Consider the following 25181-nt stretch of genomic DNA (forward strand, 5'->3'; position numbering starts at 1 on the left):
AGGTGGTCTCCTGCATTGCAGACAGATTCTTTACCTCTGAGCCACTCAAAATATACTCTCATCTGGCCCATTTGTTAATGTTATTTCTGATTCAAGAACCCTGCAAATTCTGTTTTCTTTTTCTGTTTTAGAGATGAGGAAAACTGAAACTTAGAGAAGTTAATTAGTTTTCCAAAGTATATTCACCTGGCAAGTGGCAGATCTCAAATTCAAATCATCTCTGCATGACCCTATGCTTTTTGTATTTTATTATCAGCTCTAGGTATTTGTATTATCTCCAAAATGTGGTAATCTAAGAGAAATGAATAACTTGTTGCAAGTTAATTCTCACTTGTTATCTTAACTTCAGCTGTTATAAAATCTTTTGTTGATATGAGACTTTTGCTCCTCAGTCACCACTGTCACTGTTCATGTAATGCAAATAGGATATTAAAAATTCTGAATTTATTACATCTAATTGCAAAAAATACAATTGTAATTGTTTATAATAAGATATAGGGAGAAAAACAAATACCATATATTAACATGTATGTATGAAATCTAGCAGGCTTCCCTGGTAGCTCAGCTGGTAAAGAATACACCTGCTATTCAGGAGATCCCAGTTTGATTCCTGGGATGGGAAGATCCCCCGGAGAAGGGATTGGCTACCCACTCCAGTGTTCTTGGGCTTCCCTGGTTTCTCAGATGGTAAAGAATCCTCCTGCAATATGGGAGACCTGGATTTCATCCCTGAGTTGGGAGGATCTCCTGGAAGAAGGCATGGCAACCCGCTCCAGTATGGCATGGAAACCTATTCCAGTATGGCATGGCAACCCACTCCAGTATTCTTGCCTGGAGAATTGCAATGGACAGAAGAGCCTGCTGGGCTACAGTCCATGGGGTTGCAAAGAGTCGGACATGACTGAGCGACTAAGCACGTGGAATCAAGAAAAATGGTAATGATTAACCTATTTGCAGGGCAGGAATAGAGACATAAATGTAGAGAATGGACTTGTTGATTGGGGCAGGGGTGGATGATTGTGAAGGAGAGGAGGAGATGAATTGAGAGTAGCATGGACATATATACACTACCATGTGTAAATAGATAGCTAGTGGGAGGCTGCTGTATATCATAGGGAGCTCAGCTTTGTGCTCTGTGATGACTTAAAAGTGTGAGATGGGAGAGTAGGAGGGAGACTCAAGAGGGAGGAGATTTATGTATACATATAGCTGATTCACTTCGTTGTACAGCAGAAACTAACACAACATTGTAAAGCAGTTGCACTTGAGGAAAAAAAAGACATAGGAAGTCTGATAGTAAGAAATTACTGATTTTTACTAGTCACCTATTTGAAACAATGACAATTTATATATATTAGTATAATTGTCAACTTTGTAAATCAGTCTTTTTGAAATTTCAAGACTGGTGCATTCAAGGTAATAGAATCTGTGCTCTTCCTATCCATATAGATAAAGAATGCATGCAGTCACTCTCTTTTATGAAGTTTCATATGTACTGAAGTGTGTTTAGAGGCCTGGGCTCAAATTTCTATTTTGCTGCTTATTAATGGGGAAAACAGTGGAAACAGTGTCAGACTTTATTTTTTTGGGCTCCAAAATCACTGCAGATGGTGACTGCAGCCATGAAATTAAAAGACACTCCTTGGAAGGAAAGTTATGACCAACCTAGATAGCATTTTCAAAAGCAGAGACATTACTTTGCCAACAAAGGTCCGTCTAGTCAAGGCTATGGTTTTTCCTGTGGTCATGTATGGATGTGAGAGTTGGACTGTGAAGAAGTCTGAGCAAAGAAGAATTGATGCTTTTGAACTGTGGTGTTGGAGAAGACTCTTGAGAGTCCCTTGGACTGCAAGTAGATCCAACCAGTCCATTCTGAAGGAGATCAGCCCTGGGATTTATTTGGAAGGAATGATGCTAAAGCTGAAATTTCAGTCCTTTGGCCACCTCATGCAAAGAGTTGACTCATTGGAAAAGACTCTGATGCTGTGAGGGATTGGGGGCATGAGGAGAAGGGGACGACAGAGGATGAGATGGCTGGATGGCATCACTGACTCGATGGACGTGAGTCTGGGTGAACTCCAGGAGTTGGTTATGGACAGGGAGGCCTGGCATGCTGCGATTCATGGGGTCGCAAAGAGTCAGACACGACTGAGTGACTGATCTGATCTGATCAAGTATTAGTTATTATCATCAGCAGTATCCTATCTTTTGACTTTATCACTTGCTAAACTAGCACCAAGATTGAACAATTCATTGTAACCAGATGTCCTAATCTTTTTCTTAGGCAATATTCACATATAATCTACATCAGATTTCTGAGATTTAAAAGAAAAAATCATATAATGCTCATATAATGCTCATTTTTATAAATGGAAAACCCAGGAAATCATTATAGAATGTGGGATCATCAAAGCAGTGTGCCTTGAAGATTCAACAAAAAATACCACAAAAACTGATCTATTCTTTCCTGCATAAATGCTTGTCCAAGCAAGCATGGGTACCTACCTCTGCATACACTGCTGTGCATGAGAACCATTAATAGTCTATACAAACACTTGCCTGTGAATATTATTATATAAGCACATTCATCTAGGTAGGACTGTAGGATAGATTTCAGTCTCACTTGAAGGTTGTATTGTAGTTACACTTCAAAGGTATAAGAAATTTCCTTTTAATTCAATTATTTTGGTATAATAGAATTAAGTTTTCATTATCCCCAAATGATTGAAATATATATGAACAGCAACACATGCACACACATACACACACACATACATTTATACCAGTTCATCAAAAGTCTTTCACTCTCCTTAATTAATTATTGAACTCAGGTTTAAAATAATTGCTGTGTAATAAATGAGTGCATTTACCTTTGGTTTTCTCTGAAGAATAAGATTTAGTTCATTTATAGCATCTGTAATTTGTTTGGTCTCCACACATCCCAGAACACTGCATATATTTTTTACTTCTTCAGTAACATTGTCCACATTTTGCTGTAGATGAAAAGATTGATATCTTTTAGTTTATTGAAATCAAGAGGACACTAAGTTATCTTTAAACTACCTCTCTACCTAGGAAGAGGAAACAGAATAAAAAATGGTTGTTTCCATGTGAAAGATTCTCAGGACTGGTTACCCTGTGATCTAAGCGTGATTTGCATTGAGTGAATGCTGAAAACTAGGACTATCAGTCCTAGTTGATACATATCAACTCTAACATTGGAGAAGGAAATGGCAACCCACTCCAGTGTTCTTGCCTGGAGAATCCCAGGGACAGGGGAGCCTGGTGGGCTGCGGTCTCTGGGGTTGCACAGAGTCAGACACGACTGAAGCTACTTAGCAGCAACATTATCTGATATAAAACGGGAGAGAGAAGAGACAGAGACAGAGAGAGAGACTGAAAGTCTCTGGTTCCTGAAAAATACTTTGAAAACCAGACAAGTTATAGCAGATCTATGTAGAGTGCAGAATACATTTATTTTTGTAAGCACTGTATACGAGGGCAAAATTATTAAAAATCAGAGTTCAGAACAAACTTGGTACAATGAAGTTTGGTACTGGAGGTGTTATATAATCATTTGATTATATTATATTTCAGGCTTATGATGTTTCAAAAATAAAATCACTGATGACAAGTACAGTCCACAGAAATGACCAACTATTCTTAAAATCAAAATTTCTGTCTCTGCTTAAGATAGTTATACACAGACTTTGTGTCACAGTTCTAAGAGCTTTTCATTTTTTTTTTTTTAATTTCTGAGCTTTCACATGTTCTTAAATTTAGCTTTCATTAAAAAAAAAAAAAAGAAAAACTGCCCAATTTGGACCTTATTCTTTTTTGTTTTTTACTGGTAATTGTTTAGAAATCTCTCTTTTTTTCTTTAATTACTTGTGAATCATCTTTAACTCTATAATATTTTAATGTATTTTATCTATATCACTGTATCACTGTAAAGTTGGCTTTTCAAAACACATGAGCTCTATCAAGTCTAGAATCACAGTCATTCCAATGGAGAATTTCAGTGGAGTTTATTTCAAGAGAGATGGAAGAATTTTTTTTCACACAAAGATATGAATTCATAATACAAAAGATTTTAACTGTACTTATTCTAGATCATTTTCTTATCAAAGCATTATCAATATAAAGACAAAAAAGTGGGTATTATATTTAAGAATATAATTTTGTGTCTTTTATGGAAAAACAAAGCTTTTTAATATATCTCCAGTACCTTTTATAATGATTTTATAAACAGTGAAAACTGTTGACAAAAACCTAGAAAGAATGGCTAATTAATACTATGAAAGACACAATCAGGACTCCAAAATTGTCACCAGACTTGATTAATGAGCTAAAAAGAAAATAAAACTAAACAAACAAAAAATTGAACTTAATTGGGTTCACTTGGATCTTAAATCTTCACAGATTAAGAAAATATAACTACTCAGTTACAACATAGGAAGAAAAATTTATTACTAATGCATGTGGAAAAAGGTTAGTTGTTTTATTTATGTGTGAAATAAATGAGTCCACATTGTGATGTGGCTGCCAGAAGAGCTACTTTATTATTAAATTAGAAGACATGTACTCCCCAGAACCAGAAAGTTAGAGCTCAGCAAGTGTACGTAATCTGAACTGAGGTTAGTGTTGAGTACCACATTTGACAGTGAACTTAACAAATCGAATTTTCCCCAAAGACAGCAACCCAACTATTATTATGATATGAATATACTATTTCTTGTGAAAGAAATAATAAATTCTATTTCCAGGTCTGCAATAAGGTTATGTGTGATAAAATCCTGATTCTGTCCTATTCTACCTATGGACATTAACAAAATTATTTAACTTCCATGTATCTGAATTCCCTCATCTGTAGAATTGGAACAATAATAATTAATTATTACGACCCTGATCCTGGGAGGGATTGGGGACAGGAGGAGAAGGGGATGGCAGAGCATGAGATGGCTGGATGGCATCACCGACTCGATGGACATGAGTTTGGGTAGACTCCAGGAGTTGGTGATGGACAGGGAGGCCTGGTGTGCTGCGATTCATGGGGTCGCAAAGAGTCGGACACGACTGAGCAACTGAACTGAACTGATTATTAAATAATAATTAATTATTATTATTTGGAGAAGGAAATGGCAACCCACTCCAGTATTCTTACCTGGAGAATCCCATGGACAAAGGTGCCTGGTGGGCTACAGTCCATGGGGTTGCAAAGAGTTGGACACGACTGAGCAACTAACACACAACACACAATTATTATTAAGGTTAAATAAAGTAAAATAGGAAAAGTCCCTGGCAAATAATGTGGGCTAAATTTTAGTTTATTCATTTCAAATTAGTCCATTTTTATCCATTCACACAGATTTTTTGGTTTATAAGAGAAATCAGACACTGTTCATGCCCAGGTAACTAATAATATGAAAATTAAGAAATATTAAAACTATGATAGAGATGTATATCAGGTTCTGAGTGAATGAATTTGTTTTTCATTCATACATTCTTGGTAGATATGAGATACATGTGAATTTGTTGAAATCCATGAAATATTACTAGTTAAAATGCAAATGTTGGGTTGCTGGGTCACTCAATAGCTAATTTATCCCATCTGTTATTGTAGTCTTGTAGTGCCTCTTGTCTGATCTATTGATCTCATTTGATCTGCATAAAAATTCCGAAAGATAAATATTTCATTTTTGAGTGACTAAAATTGTTAGACTATGTTAAGTGAAATGTTGCCACTGTAGAATTAACTTGGTGACTAATTGGATTGAGTGCAACAGGGATATTGGATTGAAGATGTTTTCAAAATTTCATACCTTTAAAACCCAAAGACAGAGTGCCATGAGTTATGGCAAAATATGGAGTTTTGGTGGAATTGTGATATGTTTTTATTTTTGATACACAGAGCTTGAGTTGCCAATGGAAAAACCAAGTAGACTCAGCCTCTGGATACTGGGAAATGCAGCAGAGTTCTAGCTCTTGCAGCTGTTGGACTGAGCAAACATGGACACCTTACACACATACACACACACACACACACACACACACACATTGTACACTCATATAAACACTAGCTGAACCACAAGAAAAAAATGTAAATCCAAAGTTTAGCCCAAAACAAAGATAGGATAAATCTGTGGATGGAGAAATTTAATGAAGGAATTTAAAGGCTGAGCATTAGCTTCAACATGGATATGTCAGTAGCCTGGGAAAATGTCAGTGGACTTAGATGCTGGTGTTTACTGCTTAGAATGGGACAAGTGCTGAAATTTTAGACCTAAAGCTATTGGTTGAGGTAGGAGAAGGGGCAGACCTGGGACTGAGATCCCTGACACTGGTTTGTCACCTGCAAAAGATGCGGAAAACAAAACAAAACAAAACGAAACAGTGTCTACTGACCAGGAGAACATTTGAGGAATTCTCTGTCAAGCTGGGCATTGAGTAAGGAAAATGATTACCTGAGGAACTGTTATGTGTAGCTATGGAGTATTAATTTGCACTACCCTTAGCAGGAATTTATGCCAAAATAATGCCAGTGCTGTTACTATTTTGGACTCAGGCAGAAGCAAATGCAAAACTTTTGTGATCCCAAACCACAAGGGCTTTGGGTGATCCATCATGAGATATTCTACAGACACAAAACAACAGAATTTGTCCCTGATTTCAAGAGATATCAAAGCTTAGATGTGAGTGTTATTTTCATAGAGATGATACCTAACAAAGAAATTGGATTTGATTGTCCAAAAGGAAAATACAAATAGAGGAAATAAAAGTGGAAACATAGGTATATACACTTCAGAACATTTAATATTTAGATGATGAAGGAGGAAGTATGGGTCACAGTTGGAGAACACAAAGTTTTGAGACATAAGCCATAAGACTACAGTTTAATGGGCATAAAGGAAATATAATAGATGGTACTAGGAAGTTTCAGTTTGGAAAATAGGAAAAGGAAACACAATCACTTTCAAGTATATGATGACCTGTCAAGTGAAAAGGGGATTAGATTTACTGTAAGTTCTGGAATGATAAATTAGAACAAATGATTGCACATTATTTTGGCTCTGTGTGAGATATTCAGTTTGGCTTGATATTTTGGAAAAATTATTTTTTCCCAAAATTGAGTAGGCTGCCTTTTGAGTAGAGACCCATGTTACAGTGTGCAGCCAATAAGGATGTTTAGAGGCATATTTTGCATTAAATAGGAGTTTGAAGTAGACTACTTTAAATTCTTTCTAACTCTATGGATTAGTGAAAACTGACAATACTGCTGTGAAGTTATTTTATGTGCTATATTCTAACCTTAGATATAATTGATGTATCATAGACTCTGAAGGAGCACCAGTCTAATACTTTAGAGATTAAGCATATTTGTAATGTATTTTGAACACTGGAGAAGATTGCTGACAAACTTTCCTTCTCGTCTTTTTTGAAAGCAAAACCAAACTAAGAGCATAAGGTTCATGTCCCCCACCCCATCCCCTTAATTTAGCTATGAGGGAGACCAAAGTAATAATGTGTTCAAATAGCTTGCTATTTTCCAGGATTTTAAAAATAAATCTTAATTTCTATTTCTGTTTACGTACTAAACATTATCAAATTCAGGAGACAAATTGAGAATTTAGAATTATTTTTATTCCAGGTTCAGTGGTTAGTGCTATTATAAATTGCTCCTTAAAGATTAAAAATTGTCTTTGGAGTTTCATTTCAGCTTAAAATGTAGAATTTTGGACCCATTGTAGAAATAGAAAAAGGCAGACAATATACAAAGATCATAATTTTTCCTGACTGCATTAGAGATTTGAGGTCAAAAGGGGACCAAGTAGACCAGATTCCAAAGAGTGGCAGGCCCTGCCAAGGGGAGATGGAGCACAAAATGTCTTTGGCCTTTGGCAGAGCACAGGAGAACGAGATGACCACTATATAAGAGGGTAAGAATAAATCAGCCAAAATTTTAGCAGATTCTTAAAGGCTAGATGTGAGCAAGCATGTCAGTTTGAAATATCTGGGAGTTCAAGACACAAGGAGAGTTAACAGTCATTTGTAAGCTCATCTTGGACACCCACCAGTTGTTCAGGGGAAATAATGAAGATGGTGCAGGAAACTGAAGGTCCATTCACTGGCCTTCTAGGGGAAACCCTATTTCTGTAGATCTTCCTCTTATAAGAAGCAAAAGCTCTAAGCTGCTGGTTTATGATACTAGAAAAATGATAATACGAGAGGAGACAGATATCCTCTGTGATCCTGAGCCCGGGCAAAAATCTCTTGCTTTGGAGGAAGGGAGAAAAAGCAAACAGCCTGCCTTGCAGGGATAGGTGGGACACAGGTTAAGATCCTTTGCTGGTGAGAGAATGGTTGAAGCAAAAACCTGTTGTTTCTGGGGAGGAGACTGGGGACCCTGTCTGGAGCCCAGGCTCCCACATGGATACCAATCTGAAGTCAGGAACCACTAGGAGGAAGGACAGAAAACTGTCTCCTGTACAAGACTGAGTGCAGATATAAGGTACACTTAGGCTGCCAAAAAGTTCCAATTTTAAGGCAGAAATGCTCAGACAGTTCCAATCCTGAGATTCAAAAACACAGCCTAGGGCTGTTGTTGATCGTTACCTCAAAATTCCCTTTACTCTAATACAAAAATGAGTCTATTTTGAATAATAAACAATAGCAGAGTACACTAGAGACAATAGTATTGAGAGAGATCATCTCTGTGACCTGGCAAATGGGCTGTTGAAAGCTGAGGAACAGAGAAAAAGACTCTAGTACTGCAGGTGTTCTATGTAAGTATAGGTGATGGTAACTAACCATTAGGGGAATTTGAAGCCTGAAGTGCCCTGACTATAATGATAGAAACACACACACACACACACACACACACACACACACACACAAAGCTCAAATCTTGACTAGATTTACCAACTCTATGTACAAATAACATAACAGAAGAGCATTCCCCATATCCAGATATGAATACAGTAAACCTCAGTCTCTAGTATTATTCTACATGGGATGTTTAGGACTCAATGCAAAATTAGGATCTATACCAAAAAACCAAGATAAAACAATCCATTGTCAGTAGATGAAACAACTAACAAAACCAAACTAATAAATGACCCAGATATTAGAACAATCAGACAAGGACTTTTAAGTAACTATGATTAGCATGGGACAAGACATAGTGGAAAATGTAGACGACAAGCATGAACAGATGGGGGTTTCAGCAGAGAGATGAAAACGATGTACAAGAGGCAAGTGGAAATCATAGAAATATAAGAATATACTTGATACTAGAGATGAAGAATTCTTTCAGTTGATTGAACATCAATCTGAGCATCAGATTGAACACAGTGAAGTAAAGTATCAGTGAAATTGAAGATAGATCAAGAGAAAGCATCCTACCAAAACACAAAAAGGAAAATGAGTGGGAAGAAAAGCCAGTACACATCATCCAAGCCTGTCAGAGGCATTTATGCATTTGGAGTTCTGGAAAGATAAAAACGGGGGAGAGATATATTTAAAGAGATGATGGCCAACATATCAAAATTCATAGGATGCCACTAAAAGTTAGAGGGAAATTTATGACTTTAAACTTTGAATGATTCTATGTTATTGAATTAGAAGAAATTGAATTTATAATAAATCCTTCCCATAAGGAAAATTCTATCAACAGATGGCTTCACTGGTAAATTTTATCAAACATCTAAGAAAGAAAGAAAACCAAATCTACACAAATTATTTCAGAATGCAGAGTCAGCCAGAGGGAACATTTCTTAACTTATTTTATAAAGCTAGCATTATTTCAATGTTAAAATCAAGCCACAATATTACAAGAAAAGTATAGACTGATGTCTCTCATAAACACAGATACAGATAGCCTTAAAAAAATATTTGCTAATTGAAGCCAGAAATATGTAGAAAGAATTCTAAGTCATTACAGTTCAGTTCAGTTGCTCAGTCCTGTCTGGGGTTTTTGCGACCCCATGGAATGCAGCATGCCAGGCTTTCCTGTCCATCTCCAACTCCTGCAGCTTGCTCAAAGCAATCCATCCAGTCGGTGATGCCATCCAACTTCTCCTCCTGCCTTCAATCTTTCCCAGAATCAGGATCTTTTCCAGTGAGTCAGTTCTTCGCATCACGTGGCCAAATATTGGAGCTTAATCTTCAGCATCAGTCCTTCCAGTGATATTCAGGACATTTCCTTTAAGATTGATTGGTTTGATAACCTTTCAGTCCAAGAGATTCTCAAGAGTCTTCTCTGACACTACAGTTCAGAAGCATCAATTCTTCAGCACTAAGCTTTCTTTGTAGTTCAACTCTCACATCCATGCATGACAACTGGAAAAACCACAGCTTTAAATAGACGGACCATTTTTGGCAAAGTAATGTCTCTGCTTTTTAATATGCTGTCTAGGTTGGTCATAGCTTTTCTTCCAAGGAGCAAGCATCTTTTAATTTCATGGCTGCAGTCACCATCTGCAGTGATTTTGGAGCCCAAGAAAATTAACTCTGTCACTATTTCCATTGTTTCCCCATCTCTTTGCCTTAAAGTGATGAGACTGGATGCGATGATCTTAGTTTTTTGAATGTTGAGTTTTAAGCCAGCTTTTTCACTCTCCTCTTTCACTTTCATCAAGAGGCTCTTTAGTTCCTCTTCACTTTCTGCCTTTAGGCTGGTGTCATCTGCATATCTGAGGTTATTGATATTTCTCTCAGCAATCTTGATTCCAGCTTGTGCATCATCTAGCCCAGCGTTTCTCGTGACGTACTCTGCATATAAGTTAAATAAGCAGGGTATCAATATACAGCCTTGACAAACTCCTTTCCCAATTTGGAACAAGTCTATTGTACTATCCGGTTCTAACAGTTTCTTTTCGGCCTGCCTACAGATTTTTCTGAAGGAAGGTAAGGTGGTCTGGTATTCCCATCTCTATAAGAATTTTTCACAGTTTGTTGTGATCCACATAGTCAAAGGCTTAGGCATAGTCAATAAAATAGAAGTAGGTGTTTCTCTGGAATTCTCTTGCTTTTTGATGACCAACAGATGTTGGCAATTTGGTCTCTGGTTCCTCTGCCTTTTCTAAATCCAGCTTGAACATCAGTAATTCTTGGTTCACATACTGTTGAAGCCTAGCCTGGAGAATTCTGAGCATTACTTTGCTAGTGTGTGAGATGAGTGCAATTGTGCAGTAGTTTGAACATTTTTGGCATTGCCTTTCTTTGGGATTGAAATGAAAACTGATTTTTTCCAGTCTTGTGGCCACTGCTGAGTTTTCCAAATTTGCTGGCATATTGAGTGCAGCACTTTCACAGCATCATCTTCCAGGATTTGAAATAGCTCAATTGGAATTCCATCACCTCCACTAGCTTTGTTCATAGAGATGCTTCCTAAGGCCCACTTGACTTCACATTCCAGGATGTCTGGCTCTAGGTGAGTGATCACACCATCATGGTTATCTGGGTTGTGAAGATCTTTTTTGTATAGTTCTTCTGTGTATTCTTGCCACCTCATCTTAATGTCTTCTGCTTCTTTTAGGTCAATACAATTTCTGTCCTTTGTTGTGCTCATAATTGCATGAAATGTTCCCTTAGTATTTCTAATTTTGCTGAAGAGCTCTCTAGTCTTTCCCATTTTATTGTTTTCCTCTATTTCTTGGCATTGATCACTGAGGAAGGCTTTCTTATCTCTCCTTGCTATTCTTTGAAACTCTGCATTCAAATGGGTATATCTTTCCTTTTCTCCTTTGCCTTTATCTTCTCTTCTTTTAACAATTATTTGCAAGGCCTCCTCAGACAACCATTTTTCCTTTTTTGCATTTCTTTTTCTTGGAGATATTCTTGATCACTGCCTCTTATACAATGTCACGAAACTCTGTCCATAGTTCTTCAGGCACCCTGTCTATCAGATCTAATTCCTTGAATCTATTTGTCACATTCACTGTATAATAGTAAGGGATTTGATTTAGGTCATACCTGGAATGGTCTAGTGGTTTTCCCTACTTTCCTCAATTTAAGTCTGAATTTTGCAGTAAGGAGTTCATGATCTGAGCAACAGTCTTATGGCTCCTGGTCTTGTTTTGGCTGACTCTATAGAGCTTCTCCATCTTTGGCTGCAAAGGATATATCAATTTGAATTTGGTATTGACTGTCTGGTGATGTCCATGTGTAGAGTCTTCTCTTCTGTTGTTGGAAGAGGGTTTTTGCTATGACCAGTGTGTTCTTTTGGCAAAATTCTGTTAGACTTTGCCCTGCTTCATTTTGTAATCCAAAGCCAAACTTATCTTTACTCCAGGTATCTCTTGATTCCTACTTTGGCTTTCCAGTCCCCTATGATGAAGTACACATCTTTTTTTGGTGTTAGTTCTAGAAGATCTTGTAGGTCGTCATAGAACCATTCAACTTCAGCTTCTTTGAAGTTGAGGCATAGACCCAAATTACAGTGATATTGAATGGTTTGCCTTGGAATGGAATAGAAATCATTCTGTCATTTTTGAGATTGTGTTTTGGACTCATTTGTTGACTTATGATGGCTACTCCATTTCTTCTAAGGGATTCTTGCTCACAGTATTAGATATAATTGTCATCTGAGTTAAATTTGCCCATTCCAGTCCATTTTAGTTCACTGATTCCTAAAATGTTGATGTTTACGCTCACCATCTCCTGTTTGACCACTTCCAATTTAGTTTGATTCATGGACCTAACATTCCAGGTTCCTGTGCAATATTGTTCTTTACAGCATCGGACTTGACTTCCATCACCAGTCAGCAGGTGGATTCTCTACCAATAGTTCCACCTGAGAATCCCCTTACTGTATCTATAGTAGTGCAAAAATTTTTCAAAAATTGAAAAGAATAAATGAGAAAATCATACACCCATATGTATAGGTACAGTGAGGGGCTTCCCAGGTGGCACTAGTGGTAAAGAATTTGCCTGCCAATTTTGGAGACATGAGTATGATCCCTGGGTTAGGAAGACCCCCTGTAGGAGGAAATGGCAAATCACTCTAGTATTCTTGCCTGGAGAATCCATGGACAGGGGAGCCTGGCAGACTACATCCCTGGGGCTGCAAAGAATCAGAGTGACTGAGTGACTGAGCATACATACACACATAGATACAATGATGCCTGAAGATGGCATTGAATTGCTGCAATCTCATGATAAAACCTGAAGGATGAAGAGCTGAGTCTTCTGGATGAGCCAAGAAAGTGGTTTCTCAAAAGGGAAACTACTCCTAGTGAGGACACTATGAAGACTTTTGAAATCACAACCAAGGATTTAGAATATTAAATAAACTTAGTTGATAATGCAGTGACAGTGTTTGAGAGGATTGACTTCCAATTTTGAAAGAAGTTCTACTATCAGTAAGTACTATCAAATAGCATTGCATGCCCCAGAGAAATCATTCATGAAAGGAAGAGTCGACCAATGTGGCAGACTTCATCATTTTCTTAAGAAATTGCTGCGGCACGCCAACCTTCAACAGACATCAACATCAAGGAGTACCCTCTATCAGCAAAAAAGATTACAATTCATTGAAAGCTCAAGTGTTTGGGTTGATATTTCTAAAGAAGGAAAATGAAAAGCAAAGGAGAAAAGGAAAGATATACTCGTTTTAATGCAGAGTTCCAAAGAATAACAAGCAGAGAGAAGAAAGCCTTCCTGAATGAGCAATGCAAAGAAATAGAGGAAAACAATAAAATGGGAAAGACTAGAGATCTCTTCAAAATAATTAGAGATACCAAGGGAACATTTCATGCAAAGATGGGCTCGATAAAGGACAGAAATTGTAGAGACCTAACAGAGGCAGAAGATATTAAGACAAGGTGGCAAGGATACACAGAAGAATACAAAAAAGATCTTCATGACCCAGATAATCACGATGGTGTGATCACTCATCTAGAGCCAGACATCCTGGAATGTGAAGTCAAGTGGGCCTTAGGAAGCATCACTATGAACAAAGCTAATGGAGGTAATGGAATTCCAATTGAGCTATTTCAAATCCTGGAAGATGATGCTGTGAAAGTGCTGCACTCAATATGCTGGCAAATTTGGAAAACCCAGCAGTGGCCACAGGACTGGAAAAGGTCAGTTTTCATTCCAATCCCAAAGGAAGGCAATGCCAAAGAATGGTCAAACTACTACACAATTGCACTCATCTCACATGCTAGTAAAGTAATGCTCAAAATTCTCCAAGCCAGGCTTCAGCAATCTGTGAACCATGAACTTCCAGATGTTCAAGCTGGTTTTAGAAAAGGCAGAGGAACCAGAAATCAAATTGCCAACATCCGCTGGACCATCGATAAAGCAAGAGAATTCCAGAAAACAATCTATTTCTGCTTTATTGACTATGCCAAAGCTTTTGACTGTCTGGATCACAATAAACTGTGGAAAATTCTGAAAGAGATGGAAATACCAGACCACCTGACCTGCCTCTTGAGAAACGTATATGCAGGTCAGGAAGCAACAGTTAGAACTGGACATGGAACAAAAGACTGGTTCCAAATAGGAAAAGGAGTACGTCAAGGCTGTATATTGTCACCCTGATTATTCAACTTATATGCAGAGCACACCATGAGAAATGCTGGGCTGGATGAAGCACAAGCTGGGATCAAGATTGCTGGGAGAAATATCAATAACCTCAGATATGCAGATGACACTACCCTTATGGCAGAAAGTGAAGAAAAACTAAGGAGCCACTTGATGAAAATGAAAGAGGAGAGTGAAAAAGTTGGCTTAAAGCTCAACATTCTTAAAACTAAGATCATGGCATCTGGTCCCATTACTTCATGGCAAATGGGGAAACAGTGGAAACAGTGGCTGACTTTATTTTTGGGGGCTCCAAAATCACTGCAGATAGTGACCGCAGCCACGAAATTAAAAGACTGTTACTCCATGAAAGGAAAGTTATGACTGGCTTACACAGATAATTGAAAAGCAGAGACCTTGTCAACAAAGGTCCGCCTAGTCAAGGCTATGGTTTTTCCAGTGGTAATGTATATATGTGAGAGTTGGACTATAAACAAAGCTGAGCACAGAAGAATTGATGCTTTTGAACTGTGGTGTTGGAGAAGACTCTTGAGAGTCCCTTGAACTGCAAGGAGATCCAACCAGTCCATCCTAAAGGAGATCAGTCCTGGGTGTTCATTCGAAGGACTCATGTTGAAGCTGAAACTCCAATACTTTGGCCACCTGATGGGAAGAACTGACTCATTTGAAAAGACCCTGATGCTGGGAAAGATTGAGGGCAAGAGGAGAAGGGGACAACAGAGGATGAGATAGTTGGATGGCATCGCTGACTCAATGGACATGGGTTTGAGTGGACTCTGGGAATTGGTGATGGACAATGAGACCTGGCGTGCTGTGGTTCATGGTTTTGCAAAGAATCGGACACGACTGAGTGACTGAAGTGAATCAAAGCAAGAAATTATTTTTTAATTAAGGGACAGAGATTGTACGTTTTAAGACATAATGTAATTACACACTTACTACAGTGTAAACAGGAGAAGGCAATGGCACCCCACTCCAGTACTCTTGCCTGGAAAATCCCATGGATGGAGGAGCCTGGTAGGCTGCAGTCCATGGGGTCGCTAAGAGTCAGACACGACTGAGTGACTTCACTTTGACTTTTCACTTTCATGCATCGGAGGAGGAAATGGCAACCCACTCCAGTGTTCTTGCCTGGAGAATCCCATGGACAGAGGAGCCTGGTGGGCTGCCGTCTATGGGGTCGCACAGAGTTGGACACGACTGAAGTGACTTAGCAGCAGCAACAGTGTAAACAAAACTTTTATACATACTGAAAAATCAAAAAAATTCATGTGACTCACTTTAGTGCCATGTTTTCTTTATTGTGATGGAATAAAACCAAATCTGAAATATCTGAGGTGCAAACTGCTAATGGATGCATACTTCCATGGTGAAATGGCAAAGAAAAGGTTCAAAGTGGCTTTTCTTCAAAGAATAACTCTTATGGAGAAGCCAAGAGATATAAAGAGGCATATAGATAGATCTTAGGATACTGGCAATATTTTGTACCAAACTTATGTAATAAGATTGCCTATTCAGTTCTTTAATTTATGTGTGTGCACTCTTCATGTATTACATAACTCATTGCACAAATCTTAAGTCATCAGATTATGTCATTATTCTGATGAAACTCTTTATATCTCTCTTGAAAGTGAAAGTCACTCGATCGTTTCTGACTCTTTGCAACCCCATGGACTGTAGCCCGCCAGGTTCCTCTGTCTATGGAATTCTCTGGGCAAGAACACTGGCGTGGGAATCCATTCTCTCCTTCAGAGCATCTTCCCGACCCAGAGATCAAACCCAGGTCTCTTGCGTTAGCAGGCAGATTGTTTACCATCTGAGGCACCAGGGAAGCCCACTTAGAATACAAATTACTTTGGGTAGTAATTATCTTCCTTACTGAAGATCTTTCATTGTTTCTTCTTATTCCTGTCTGGCAGTGTTCTATACATAGGTTTGACTTTTAGTAGTTTCAATCTGCCCCTTTTTTCTGCTAAGGTAAGTTCCAGTTCTGCAAAGGTGTTTTACTTCCTTTTTATCCTGACTTATCTCCTTCATTTCCTTGACTTCTCCTTTTGTGACCTTTTAGCTGGTCCATGCTACCTATTCATTTTACTCTATTTTCTAATGATTATTTTTGCTCCTTTCCCTCCTATTATATTCTGTTGTGAATGCAAACCAGTTTTGTGACATTTTTGTTTTGGATCATATACAATCCTCTACTTTAGTGACAGTGTTAAAAATAGTAACTCTAATAACAATAAATCAACTTGTACTTATCTTTTACTTCAACATTTTTTATCTTCCAGCCAGTATATAATATTAAGCACATTACATCTACTGCTTTGTTAATTTTTAACAATATTATTTTACTATCTTCACTCTAGTAGTGAATAATATAAACTCAAGGATTGATGAATTAAAGCCTACCCTGTGGCAGAATGTTTACACATACATTTGGAATCTCTGCTCCTAAACTCTTGTCTTTACTGCCACTCTGGTTAAATTATGTTTGAAATTGGAACTTCTGAAAATCCAACAGTCAGTCTGCTTATTACTAAGAAAGCTATTGTCCTAAAAATACTAAATATATATTATCAGATCCCTGTGTGCCCACTTTCTTTCTCCTTATAAATGGAATTTTTGATTTCTGTTTAGAGGCTAAAAACTGTTAGATTTTGGTCTTGAGGATGGTGTGAGGAAAGAATTATTCTGCCTTCCTCATTGAGTTAGTTACACCTGAACAATAGAGAGGGGCTTCCCTGTTGGCTTAGTGGCAAAGAATCTGCCTGCAGTGTAGGAGCCTTGGGAGACTTCTGGCTTTGATTCCTGGACCAGGAAAACCCCATGGAGGAAGACATGGCAATCTACTCTGGGATTCTTGCCTGGAGAATCCCGTGGACCGAGGACCCTGGCAGGCTACAGTCCACAGGGTCGCAAAGAGTAGGATGTAACTGAAGAGACTTAGCACAGACACACACAAACAAATGAGGTGCATAGAGGTGCCTTTTTCACTTTTTGTCTGGTTATCTAGTTGATACAGCCTCTGAGTCATGTGCTTTAAGGTAAAATGTTTGGAGGCTCTTAGCTCTTTTTATACCAAGCAGATGTTTCATGAAGCCAACCTACATTTTGAAGCATGGCTGGATTTTTTTCAATCCAGATCCATTTGATCTACAATTAGTTCATCAGTTACTAGATCCCAGTGTAAGTGTGTCCTCAGTGATTGGGATTGCTAACTTTCTCTAAAGGTCCTACTTGGCATTTAAATAAAAATTATGGAGACAATGCATTAGAGGCTACTAGGAGACAGCAACTTTGAATCAGAAGCTGATTCTTCCACCTAATGGAAATCTGGCTTTTCACTGCTTTCTCCTGGAGATTTACCTCTCTGTGTGCTTTATGTGAAAATGCTCTTTCCAGCCAGATTGTTAGCAACTTCAGAGCATGGTTCTGACTTTGATTTCTGTTGATTCCATTAAATAAATAGTTTAGTAATTTGTACTAAGTAAGCATTAAGTAACACCTCCGGGGAAAATTCTTTCTCTTTCTTCTGTTCTTAATTTCTCCTAAATGTTAGCAATGAATTCAGAATATAGCATGAATACGGAAAACATTCCTTAATTATTAGTAGAATAGAATAGAGGGGGGAAAATTGCTGAAAGGAAAAGCTCTATGTAAATTACTTACAAAATTAGCTGTTTAGCAAGCATAAGTTAGGATACACAATCTGAAATGTGTCAAATGTAAAATATGCCAATAGCCATTGCTGATGAAACAAAATATTTGGAAATTTAAGTTATCCATATTATTCAGTAATATTCATGGCAAATTTATTTGACCTGCTTGTTATTTTGTCAAATCATATAATAATTCAAGTATGAGGAAGATAAAAACATTATTCTTCAAATTGTTAACTATTTTCAGTGTTGATGAAATGCTACTTAATGCACTTGTCAAACAAACAGAAAGTGCAATATTGTAAATTGATAATATCACAGTCTGTTCTCACTTCTTAGATATTTAGCTGTTGATGCTTCATAGGAAGAAATGTCATTTAAAAAATTCATTGGCTTACAGAGAGTTCATGTGGAAATTTGCAGACATTCTGGCCTATTTATAAAATAATTCAGATGTGGTGATAATAACTATTTGCCTGTGATAATATAAAGACAGTATTTCTTTGATGGTTTGCCAACTCTTCAGTTGTATTGGAAAAATTGCTTTCTTTCAAAAAATGATTTCTTTTAAAGTATTAGAGGCCTCATATATAAGTGATATGACCAAACCACTGCATTTGAAAATTAAATTAATTATCATGGATCTGTTATACATGAGCAGTACTAAGACATTTAGGTAATTAAAATTCATCCATAAGTAAGGTATGATAACCTCCACAGTATATCTGTGTATAGTCAAGAGCCATAAATGACATGGGAATGGAGCCTTAATATGCCCTGGGTACCTGATATATTTCAAATTCTACACTAGGAAGAATGGCAGTCACAAAGAAATAGTAATTATGACACTTTTATGAAGTTTAAAACAATATAAATAATTGTGAATTGTTTGCACATTCCACATTTTAAACGTCCAGATTCAGGCTAGACTCAAGAAAGAGTGGAATTAGAGTGAGAGGATTACACTTTGGGAAGGAAGACAAGTTGTGTATTTGTCATCACTGTATCTTTACTTATTTACATGGAATTCATGTGTGAGTTTTGTATCTACATCAAGAAGTGTAATTTATTATTTTCAGAACTGTTTACTGTTTTTTAATATTGGGGATAGCAATTTAATATTGCTTAAGATCTGTACCCTTTGTATAGATACCAAGAGTCATTTGTTTAATGAAAAAAGAAGTCTTCACTTGTTTTAAAAACATTCTCTTACCTCATTTTCTGTAATCATACAGTATTTTATCTGTGGAAGACTAATATGTATGCTGAGCACATCAGGAGAAATGCTGGGCTGGATGAGTTACGAGTTGGAATCCAGACAGGCAGGAGAAACATCAACAACCTCAGATATGCAGATGATACCACTCTAATGGCAGAAAGTGAACAGGAACTAAAGAGCCTCTTGAGGGTGAAGGAGGAGAATAAAAAGCTGGCTTAAAACTAAATATTAAAAAAAATAATAAAAACAAAACTAAGATTGTGGCATCCAGCTCCATTGCTTTATGGCAAATAGAGGGGGAAAAGGTGGAAGCAGTGACAGATTTCCTCTTCTTCGACTCTAAAATTACAGTGGATTGTGACTGCAACCATGAAATCAGAAGACAGTTGCTTTTTGATAGGAAAGCTTTGAAAATCTAGACAGGGTGTTGACAAGCAGAGACATCACTCTGCCGACAAAAGTCTGTATAGTCAAAGCTATGTTCTTCCCACTGGTCATGTATGGTTGTGAGAGCTGAACTGTAAAGAAGGCAGAACACCAAAGAATTGATGCCTTTGAACTGTGGTGCTGGAGAAAACTCCTGAAAGTCCCTTGGACAGCAAGGAGATCAAACCAGTCAATCTTAAGGGAGATCACCCTTGAATACTCTTTGGAAGGACTGATGCAGAAGCTGAAATTCCAGTATTTTTGTCATCTGGTGTGAACAGCTAACTGAGTGGAAAAGTCCCTGATGCTGGGAAAGATTGAGGGCAAATGACAAGAGGGTGCCAGAGGATGAGATGGCTGGATGAGATCACTGATGCAATGGACACGAACTTGGTCAAACTTCAGGAGATGGTATGGGATAGAGAGGCCTGGTGTGCTGTAGTCCATGGGATTGCAAGAAGTCAGACATGACTGGGAGACTGAAAAACAAAAATCCTTCCCTGGAAGAACACACTGTAAGAAATGATTTGCTTAATAGTGACTACAATTTGGATGCCTAATAGGCATTAGATTAGACTGAATCCATTATCTTCCCTGCCAAGCTAGCTTCTCCTACCTTCACTGTTTAGTTAATTAATGTCTCCATGTGGTCAGTCAGCCTCCAGGAATCTGGAGATAGTCTAGGCACTGTGTTCTTTTGTTGTTTACAGTTTTTCACCAAATCATGTAAATTGTACATTTTCACCTTTTATGAATCTGTCCCTTCCTCTCCAACCCCATGTGAGAGCTTTTGTCCATGCCCTCCTCATCTCTTTGGGTTAATGAAATGTCCTATAGTCACCCATCTGTCATTATGCTGCCCTGCATAATGGCTTTATGTCATCAGCTGATAAATTAGAAAATCATTAAATTGTCCATAAAATGTCCTTAAGACCATACATAACTTGGTTCCTGCTTCTCCCTTTCATCTGGTCTTTTCCTAGGCATTCACCTTGAACCTTAACATTCCAAAGTTTCAAAAGCATACAGCTTCTGACTCAAACCAGGCTATTTGCTACCTGCTCTATTACTGTTGTTATTTGCTTTAAGTTATCCCTACCTCTGACTTTCCTTCACCACACCCCTCCCCTGGCTGACACACTCATTTTTCAACACTCAGATCAAATAAGTAACATCGATAACCCTCTTTTGTGTGTCCTATATACACATAGGTCTTTCACAGTACACATGACACTTTATTACATACATCTGGTTACTTGTCGGTTTTGCCATGATAGAACGAAAGCCATTAAAGTGTAGATCCTCTGCTTTATAAATCTTTGTATCTTCAGAAATGTGCAAAGTTTTAGAAAAAGATACATATATGCTTATTGGATCAATTAAGTAAGTAACAAAAGTTAATACCTGAGTTTTCAATAAGTATTTCAGGTGGGAGTCATATTTTTGGATTACTGTTGAGAGACACTGTCTGGAAAGAAAAAAGAGCTTTGTTTAAAATTGAGTGGGAAAACATTAAATTTAGCAAGTTTACCACAAGTATTGTTTTGCCCATGATTCTATAGCAAATGTGGCTTAAGGATTTCTGTTGATGTAATTTTAAATATCATTTTGCATGTCTTCCTTAAAACCTCTGTATAACTTGAGAGGCTACAAGCATATTTAAAAACCTTAAAACTCCGAAGAAATTTTTGACATCTTAAGCAAGCCTCTCAAAGGCTGTTCATTATAAGAAACTACTTTTAATTCAAAATGTCAGTTGCAAAGGGATTCATAAGGAGATAATGACAGATACATCAAGAAATATTAAATATGCAAAAATTTGCAGAGAATTGCTTTCAGAATTAAGGACATATTTATCATAGGTGGTGTTGTATTTAATCCCAAACCTCTGTGTTTTCCTGGTATTTTTGCCTTTTTCCGTAAGCTCCTCTTATTGCTTCAGCTTTATCTCTTAGGTGGAATAGATGTGAGTTGAGCAGGGATTCTTCTGGCTTCACTATTCAAAATTATTTTCCCAAACGTTATTGACTTTCCCTTCCTATTTGTCTTGAAAACTCCTGAATTGAATCAAATAACGAAATGTATAACACAAATTCACAATGTTAAAAACACACCAATATATTTTATAGTAGCAGGTAGCCCTGTTCAATCCCCCGCCCAACTCTGAGTGTCTGCAGCCAACCCTGTCGCTACACAGGCACCTGCAGCTGGTCTTCACAGCTGGGTGTGTGTGTATATGTACACGACCAGCTCCAGCAGCAACTGCTGTCTGCCATTGGTCCCTATCTGGAGGCACGGCTGAGGATCACAACAGCCTCTGCAGCACTGCAGACCTCCCACAGCACTTGCCAAGGACCACATGGTTGTGGATGCCGTGGAACCCTGTGACCTGAGCTGAGCAGACTTTGTGTTTCTCCTCCCCTCCAGACCTGGAGTTGTCTCACAATTCTGTGCTTGGTGCCTTGCACCACTACACCCGGGTCACAGCACATTTCAGGGTACCCTTGCCTGTGAGTGAAGGTCTTTCCATACTGAAGCCAGCTCATACAGTCTAGAAGAGGTGACTGCTGCTTCCTCTGTACAGACAGCTATGCAAGGCTGTGTGCAGTGAAAGTGTTAGTTGCTCAGTCATGTTCAACTCTTTGTGACCCCATGGACTGTGGCCTTCCAGGCTCCTCTGTCCTTGGGATTCTCCAGGCAAGAATACTGAAGGGAGTTGCCATTCCTTTTTCTGAGGGATCTTCCCCACCCAGGGATATAAGGCTATGCTGCTGCTGCTAAGTCGCTTCAGTCGTGTCCAACTCTGTGCGACCCCATAGACGACAGCCCACCAGGCTCCCTCGTCCCTGGGATTCTCCAGGCAAGAACACTGGAGTGGGTTGCCATTTCCTTCTCCAATGCATAAAAGTGAGAAGCAAAAGTGAAGTCGCTCAGTCGTGTCCGACTCAGCGATCCCATGCACTGCAGCCCACCAGGCTCCTCCATCCATGGGATTTTCCAGGCAAGAGTACTGGAGTGGGGTGCCATTGCCTTCTCCGAAGATCACGAAAAATCAGGGAAATATGACACCACCCAAAGAATACAGTAGACTTCCGGCAACTGACCCCAAAGAAATGGAGATAAAAGAATTGTCTGAGTAAAGCACTCAAAATAATTGTTCTAAAGATGCTCAGAGAACCAAAAGGGAACACAGAAAAAGAATTTAGTGAATTTAGCATAACAATGCAAGAAACAAAATGAGAAATTCAGCAAAGAGAAAACACAAGAGTCAGATAGAAATGTTTGCGCTAAAGCATACAAGACTGAGCCGAAGAATTTGATAAACTTCCAAGCAGAAGACTCCTTAAACTTAAAGACAGATTTCTTGAAATCACCCAGTCAGAAGAACAACAAAAAGAAGAAAGGGAATGAAGAAATGTTGTCTGTCAACTACACTTCAATTAAAAATTACTGACAATGAAAAGTTAGTGAATAAATCCTATGGGTCTCACAGTCAGTTCAGTCACTCAGTTGTGTCTGACTCTTTGTGACCCCATGGACTGCAGCATGTCAGTCCTGCATGCAGTTGTCATCACCAACTCCTGGTGCTTGCTCAAACTCATGTCCATCGATTGGGCGATGCCATCCAAACATCTCATCCTCTATCATCCCCTTCTTCTCCTGCCTTCAACCTTTCCTCGCACAGGGTCTTTTCCAAAGAGTCACAGGCTCCTTTTGTTTCCCTGTGCCCCAGGTAGCATCCACCTACAAGTCACAGCCCTCCACCAAACAGTTCAGAACAAATATCTGACTCCCAGGGATTCCAGACTTTTTGAAGAATTTGTCCAATTTGATGTTTCTCTCTGCATTTGTTGATGTGGTAGTTGTTGTCTTATAAATTTATTTTGAAACACAACCTTTGATTTAATACACCATTTTGATGGGGACCTATCTGAAGCATATAATTAGTAATACAATAATAATTTAGATTAAGTGATATCAAAAGTCCTCCTTGTTTTACCCATTCTATGATTTTATGGTATGAGGCTGAATACTGGGGGGAAAGAGAAAGACATGATATTTTAATGAAAGAATGTAGCCTTTGCAAATTGCAGACAGCATTAGTCTCACTCTTTCTACTAACAAACTGAGTGATCGGCCCTAGATAAGTTATTTAACCTTCCAGAAGTTCAGTTTCCTTGATTCCGAAGTAAGGTAGTATGTATTGTTATGAGGTTAAAGGGAGAATTAGATGAGATAATGTATGCAAAATGTACTAGAACTCCAGGAAGTGATAGCTATTATTAATAGTCACTAAAACAATTTTAACTCACTTTTATATCAGGCTGTGCTTTAGAGAATTTATGACACATACCTCCCACACTCCATTTTTTGCTCATTTAGCTCAGAACAACTTTAATTCCTGATAAACTCACCCTGTAGCACTGATACCTTCTCCCAGGTTAGCTTTTTGATATGTCTATTCTTTCAAATAATACATGCATATGTTGAGATATCAGACTCAATTAGGATATGCTCATTTGCTGTCACTTGAGTTTTCCAATTTGAATTCACTCTCCTTTGTTTATAATGTACCAATTATTTTCAAGGAGTTCCAGAAAGGAATTTAAAGCAGGAGATAGTGATTTTCAGTGTATGGAAATTCAGTGATACAAAGAGCTTAGTGACACATGCACAATCAAATTTACCAAATGAATGAGGGAAAAAAATCCTCGAAAATCTAATAACTGGTAGCAGAGAGATTTTTAAATGAATGTTAGATTGTTCTGGAAGGTGTTAGCAGCTCTTCAAATGTATCTGAATAGCTGTGAAGAATAGATAATTATTAACAGAATTTGCCAAAGGGAGATATCTATTAAAAGTACAATAGCTTCCACAGTATTAGTGAAAGGATAGTTTATACAATCAACTGAAAAATATTGTGATTTGGCACTTGAGAAATCAGTCAGAAAGTAGTCTTAGAACAGAAATGAAATGTCTTACCTGGATACTTTCCAGATATGCATAAATTCTAGAAGTTGGTTCAGATAAAACTGACTGTGGTCATCTTCATGCTGTAGATAGCAGGATATATTAATATTTATAGAGTGAAGAGGAATGAATCCCAGATAAAAATAGGTCTGTAACTTCCTGCTGTCATTTTATTCACCTCTTTTGATAACCCTCATTTATCATTTTAATATTTTGTTTTAAAGACCTTAGAAGACACTTCTTAACTGTAGAAGCATTCTTTTCAAAAGTAAAGTGGAAAGCTGCTCTTTGGTTGAGGATAAACCCCAAGGACAGTTGAAAAGCATCACGCCACTACCAAGGTCAAATACAAATTTATC

General features: G+C 38.0%; 1 protein-coding gene across 13 annotated transcripts in view; it reads right to left on the reverse strand.

The window, feature by feature from the left end:
* PIK3C2G (phosphatidylinositol-4-phosphate 3-kinase catalytic subunit type 2 gamma) overlaps nt 1-25181 on the reverse strand; it is a 651449-nt gene that overhangs the window by 371598 nt on the left and 254670 nt on the right. For all 13 annotated transcript variants that reach the window (XM_086401881.1, XM_086401878.1, XM_086401882.1 and 10 more), the window contains 3 exons: nt 24835-24905; nt 21256-21319; nt 2871-2993 (listed from right to left, as the gene is read on the reverse strand). In XM_086401881.1, the coding sequence (XP_086258007.1) occupies nt 2871-2993; nt 21256-21319; nt 24835-24905 (258 nt within the window). The remainder of the gene's footprint in view (nt 1-2870; nt 2994-21255; nt 21320-24834; nt 24906-25181) is intronic.

This window comes from Bos grunniens, chromosome 5 (genome assembly GCF_055505025.1).
Source record: "Bos grunniens cultivar Pamir isolate PY7600 chromosome 5, Bosgru_T2T1.0, whole genome shotgun sequence".
Lineage (NCBI taxonomy): Eukaryota > Metazoa > Chordata > Mammalia > Artiodactyla > Bovidae > Bos > Bos grunniens.